Below are 5,888 nucleotides of genomic sequence, written 5' to 3' on the forward strand. Positions count from 1 at the left end.
ATATATATATATATATATATATATATATATATATTTATCTATAACACACACGCACACATATATATATATACACACACTCGTATATATATACTTGCGTGTCTTTGTGTTTATCCCCACACCTGACGGCTTGACAACCGGTGTTGGTTTGTGTACGTGCTCTTAATCTAGCAGTTCAGCCTAAGACTCCGATAGAATACTCACTAAGCTTTAAAATAAATACTGAGGACGGTTTGTCCGACTAAGCGTTTCAAGGCTGTGCCGTAGACTGGCCGCGGTCTTTTAACTGAAACAAATAAGATATGCAAGATTATATTGACAAGATACTCTACCGAGGTAAATCATAACATAGCTAAAGAAAGCAGACAGAAATAAATGATAACATTGTCAGCGCAATTATATTGATCCAAATAATTAGCACTGTCTCTTTATTTGTTATTTGTTGCACGGTTCAGCTATTGGACTGCGGCCATACTGGGGCACCACCTAGATGTGTTTGGTCGAACAAATCTATGCAAATACTTATTCTAAAATCTGTTACTTATTCTATGGACTTCTTTTGTTGAACCACTGAGATACAGGGGCCAGTCGATTAGATCGACCACAGTACGCAACTGGTACTAAATTTATCGATACCGAAACGATGAAAGTCAAATTCGACCTCGGCGGAATTTGAACTCAGAACGTAAGGACAGGCGACAGACGAAATACTGCTAAGCAATCGAAGTCGCATGTCGAGGGTTTGTTGGACACAGTGTGAAGCGACTGTTGTTATCGTTAGGCCTAACTCATCGTAAGGTAAATGCCACCATGACCGATATCCAAACCACAGCGGAGAAGGCTAGCCACTGGATTGGGTTAAAAAGAGACGATGAGCGATGACTAGAGAAATATTGAGCTTTGTTTTTAATAAACAGTTGATCTAGCATGCGGGGCCTCATATCAGTGAGGTGGGGCCGGTGCGCATTGATCCCGTCGAGAGGTGGTCCCCGAAACGGCGTGCTTTCTCTCCTTATGACCCCATAAACTTACTGGCTTCCGGTTTGCGGAGTTCTCGACTGGTAGCACCTGCGTGTGCAAGTTGTTAGCAAAACATTCAATAGCATAGATCAATGTTCGAAAATTATAATGATGCGAAATTTTCCATGTTTTTAGTGAAACTCGTTTATCCTTTTAGGACTGGTTTACGACGTCACCGGATCGTTTCTGATTGTCTTCTGTGGAGCTGGCTTTTGTTCTTTAATTGGACTAGTGTTTATTTTGACAGTAGTTTTACGTAATAAGTTTTCTGTCAAATGAATTATATTTTAGAAATTGTTGTTCGTGTTTTGTTTTTGAATATGACTTCGTTTATATGAAGTTGTTGTGAAGCTCTTGTCGAATGACTATAAATAATATACTATATGTGTGTATTTTTGCGCGTGTTGAAAACCGGCTCCCTCCTCAGTGGAAGATTTATAATATTAGGTCGTCAAGTATGAAATTTGTTATAAGGTATATGATAAACTTTGACAGCTGCTCATTTTGTGCCATTATTATATTTTAACAACCTTTATCTTTTGCTAGAAAGCTGACACATCAATTTCTTTATTCTAACTCATCTTGCGCTTTATAAAGTATTTATAAATCGTTTTTTGCTATTTTTGTTTAGCGATGGATAAGTTAGAAATTCGTACAGATTTGAAATATGAGTTCTTTCTTGGAAATACAGCATCACAAACAGCTCGGAATATTAATGGAGTATTTCATACTAATTTTATTATACAGCAGACAGTATCAAATTGGTTTGCAAAATTTCGTTCTGGTAACTTTGACCTCACAAATGAGCAACGCGGTCGACCAGAAACAAAGGTGGATAATGACGAACTGAAAGCCACAGTCGAGTCAGATCCATCCCCAAGTGCCCGTGAATTATCGTTGTTGTTTGGTGTTAGCAAGCAAATAATATTGACTCAGCTGGTTCAAATCGGTAAAGTGAAAAAAGTTGGATAATTGGGTTCCACATGAACTCAATGAAAATCAGAAACATCAACGTTTGGAAGCCTGCATTATTTCTCGTCATAAAAATGAATCATTTTTAAATCGAATTGTAACATGTGATGAGAAATGGATCCAATACAACAACCGTAAACGTTCAGCACAATGGTTGGACAAAGACGAGTCACCAAAAGACAGTCCAAAAAGCAAAATTCATCAAAAGAAGCTGATGGTGTGTGTTTGGTGGTCTGGCGCAGGTGTGATCCACTATGATTTCATTAAACTTGGCTCATCAATCACGGCCGAAGTATACTGCAGCCAACTGGAGCAAATGATGCAGAAATTTACAAAAAACAGCCTAGATTAGTCAACAGACCCTCTCCTATTTAATTGCAAGACAACGCCAGACCACACATCGTAAAAATGACATTGGCGAAACTCCAGGAGTTGGAATTGGAAGTTCTCCATCATCCACCATACTCACCTGATATTGATACCCCCACTTACCCCCACTTCTTCCAGAATTGGAATAACTTTTTGATTGGAAAAAATTTAATTCCGACGATGCTGTAAAACAGGCCTTCCAAGATTTTATTGACTCCAGATAGCCAGCTTTTACAATCCCGGGCTGGACAAGCTACCGCTGAAATGGCAAAAGTGTATTGACAACATGGGAGCATACTTTGATGAATAAAACTATTCCTTGTTTTCATAAAACATTAGCAAACTTTTTTCTTTTCTGCAAATCTCATACTTGACGACCTAATAATTAACGACCTAATTGACGACCTAATAATTAACAAATAGAAGAGTCATACATACATACATACATACATGCATACATTCATAACGATTGCCTCATCCTATCCGATGATAACGGTCTTACATTCAGCAACTTTGCTCTGGTTTTCTTTCATCTTTGCATGTCCGCAGAAATGACTGCATCCATCACGATGGGACTTTATAAAGTACAAAACGGATCAAGAAATGAAACGAACAATGAAACATTTGTTCGTTCTAAGATTTAAGTGACACTAACTTGTACGACAGTTTTGCCACCCCCTCGGTCACCACAGTAGGTTCCAACAACAAAAATTGCAACATGACTGGTACTCTTTTGGCGGTAAGTTTCTGTTAGAGTGTCTTCTCCTAGAAGAGCTGCATTCCCTAAGGCTTTGTTAAAAAGAACGCGAGCCTCCTCTTCTACCCTTCTATTTAATTCGTAGATAGGACCCAGACAGGTATTACTGTCCAGATTCAGAACAGACCAGTGAATAATGGTAATTAAGGGTGACTCAAAGCTCCCCAGAACTCCCGAACTGTAGCTTAATGCCATATCCATGACATTCATATACACATACAAACAAGGAAAATAATATGAAAGCCTTGAAAATGCGCTAATTTTTTATACATATATACGTTGGAAGAAAACATAAGAGGTAAGAATTTTTATTATATATATATATATATATATATATATATAAAGTAAAAATACAAAAATATGTTATCATATAATAAAAGACTTTACGTAACATCTTATTTTGCCATAAGATTGAAAATCTTTATTGAGACGATAAATTTTGAATTGAGAGATATTTTACAAGTAATTCTAGCATTTCTTATATCTTTATAGTGATTCACTCATTGAATTAAATATCTCCTGTTTAGACCTTAAATCGTTCATCTTTTAAAGATCGATCTTATTGATTAATAGAAAAATTAACAGTTTAAAAAACAAAGAAAAAAATTAGAGAACAGTGTTTATTTCTGCAGACGTTTTTTACATGCACCGCGAAAGCAAATTAAAATCATTAAGATTAATGAAGTAAACGCGCATGCTCCACCTAAATAAAAAACCATGACAAATGATTTTGTGACGTCAAAAATCAGTCCTGAAATTAAAAATGATTTCATTCATTAAATTGAAAATTATTTTATATTTCGTTTGCATAGAGTGACGTTACCCCCACCTCATTAAATCTTTCAGATATTAATTGTCAAAAGTTCATTTACTCTTTCATTCAACTGTTAATATCTTCTATACTAACTGCAGAATATAAACAGAACAAATAATTTCTAATAACTCCTACCCACTGGGGATGGAGTAAGTAGGTAACCTCAAGTTAATAATTTTTTTTTTCTATAGCAGAATATGGCTCACACCATGAGGCCAAAAATCAATCCAGTTTTCAAATCATTCGTATACATTTTATCCGACAAAAAACATCAAAATTGTCCACCGTTTTCCTCATTACTAAAATTGCAATTAGCTAATATACAATTAACTATGCTGAATAAGCAGCTTGAGGAGGCGTCTTCCTGGGGTTCAAATAGCAGTGTCGTCTATTTTTATAGAATACCCGCGTTTAGATGGCAATAAACATTATTCTCATTACTTCAACAGATTTCAACACTAGCGTTCGGGAAACAGCATGCTTGTTATGTCTATCATCATCATAGACACAAGTAGTCAACTGTTACTTTTCTATCGAACATTGAGTAAAGGAAAGCATTGTTGATCGTTTTAATAATATTGATTTCAAATTTTGGAGCAAGGCCGGTAATTGTTTTGTGGGGGAGGGGGAGATTAGGCAATTGTGTCGACCCCAGTATTCTCTTTCATCGACCCCAAAAGGGTGAAAGCCAAACTTGACTTTGGTGGGAATTGAACTCAAAAACGTAAAATCGGAAGGAAAAGTGTCATGTATTTTGCCCAACGAATTAATAATTCTACCATCCCACCTTAGCTACTTCAGCAAAATTTCTTTCTACTAAAGTCACAAAGCCTGAAATTTATTTTTGTTTTTTTCTTTTGGTGGGGTGAGGGTACTAGTCGATTCCATCAACCCCAAAGTTCACTGGTACTTAATTTATCGACCACGAAAGGATAAAAGGTACAATCGACCTCGGTAGAATTTGAACTCAGAAAGTGAAGCAAACGAAATCCTGCTAAGTATTTCGCCCGGCGTGCTAACGATTCTGCCAGCTCAATAATGCCTTCGGCTCGTCTACTCCCTACTTGATAGTATTTTAGTAATATTAATGAACTTACCAAACGTAGGAGGGGAAGCGAAATAGCCAATTCCACAGAACACACTTAGAATACTGAATGCTTTTGTGGACGCTTCTAAACCAGCTACGTCTGTTGTGAGGACCAGTCTGAGAGATACTCCTAAACCTGGAATAAATTGAAAAGAGAAGACCAGAATAGTATATTCATAATTTGACGATATATTGGCAGAGGTTATGTTCTTGGTCCATAGGAAATTCAAAACTCTGTATAATAAACATTTTCATTCAGAAGGAATTTTCGTTCCACTTTCTTTGTTTATTACTCTTTTACTTGTTTCAGTCATTTGACTGTGGCCATGCTGGAGCACCGCCTTTAGTCGAGCAAATCGACCCCAGGACTTACCCCAGAAGAATACGTTCACAAAGACGCATATATTTATATCCCTAATACTCTTTTAAGACTTATGCAAGACATGGGAGGATCTGATAATGCTTCTCAAACTGTTTGCTTTTACGTGAATGTAGTTAATATATAATCATAAAAACGGGTTTCACAAACTTACCAATCGCAAAGCCAAAAATACTTGTTACGCAAGCCATGAGTATAAAGTGGTTACAGAAAGGCATCATTGCTGAGGTAATTGTGACAAGGAACAATGAGAACATGAAGACCTTCTTGCTGCTAAAGTGAAACACATCAACAAATACTCCGAGTAACAGTTCACCAATAGTTGTACAAAATCCCAGAATAATCATGAGGACTGCAGACGTCTTTTGGCTCATTCCAAATGACCAAACACATAGGGGTGGTATAAAGGTGCACAAGGCCGAAGAACCTAAAATAGAGTTCATATACATACATGCATATATATATATATATATAATATATATATATATACATA

General features: G+C 36.5%; 2 protein-coding genes across 3 annotated transcripts in view; one reads left to right on the forward strand and one right to left on the reverse strand.

The window, feature by feature from the left end:
- LOC106870169 (monocarboxylate transporter 12) overlaps positions 1 to 2,691 on the forward strand; it is a 33,265-nt gene extending 30,574 nt beyond the window's left edge. Inside the window, exon 18 of the mRNA XM_052975264.1 lies at positions 1,649 to 2,691. The gene's annotated coding sequence lies outside the window, so the exon portion shown is untranslated. The remainder of the gene's footprint in view (positions 1 to 1,648) is intronic.
- A 1,026-nt stretch (positions 2,692 to 3,717) lies between these two features.
- LOC106870291 (monocarboxylate transporter 9) overlaps positions 3,718 to 5,888 on the reverse strand; it is a 16,627-nt gene continuing 14,456 nt past the window's right edge. For both annotated transcript variants that reach the window (XM_052975266.1, XM_052975267.1), the window contains 3 exons: positions 5,550 to 5,822; positions 5,027 to 5,152; positions 3,718 to 3,866 (listed from right to left, as the gene is read on the reverse strand). Coding sequence is in view for 1 of the 2 variants with exons in the window: in XM_052975267.1 (XP_052831227.1) it covers positions 3,736 to 3,866; positions 5,027 to 5,152; positions 5,550 to 5,822 (530 nt within the window). In the remaining variant the exon portion in view is untranslated. The remainder of the gene's footprint in view (positions 3,867 to 5,026; positions 5,153 to 5,549; positions 5,823 to 5,888) is intronic.

The sequence above is a fragment of the Octopus bimaculoides genome, chromosome 20 (genome assembly GCF_001194135.2).
Source record: "Octopus bimaculoides isolate UCB-OBI-ISO-001 chromosome 20, ASM119413v2, whole genome shotgun sequence".
Classification (NCBI taxonomy): Eukaryota; Metazoa; Mollusca; class Cephalopoda; order Octopoda; family Octopodidae; genus Octopus; species Octopus bimaculoides.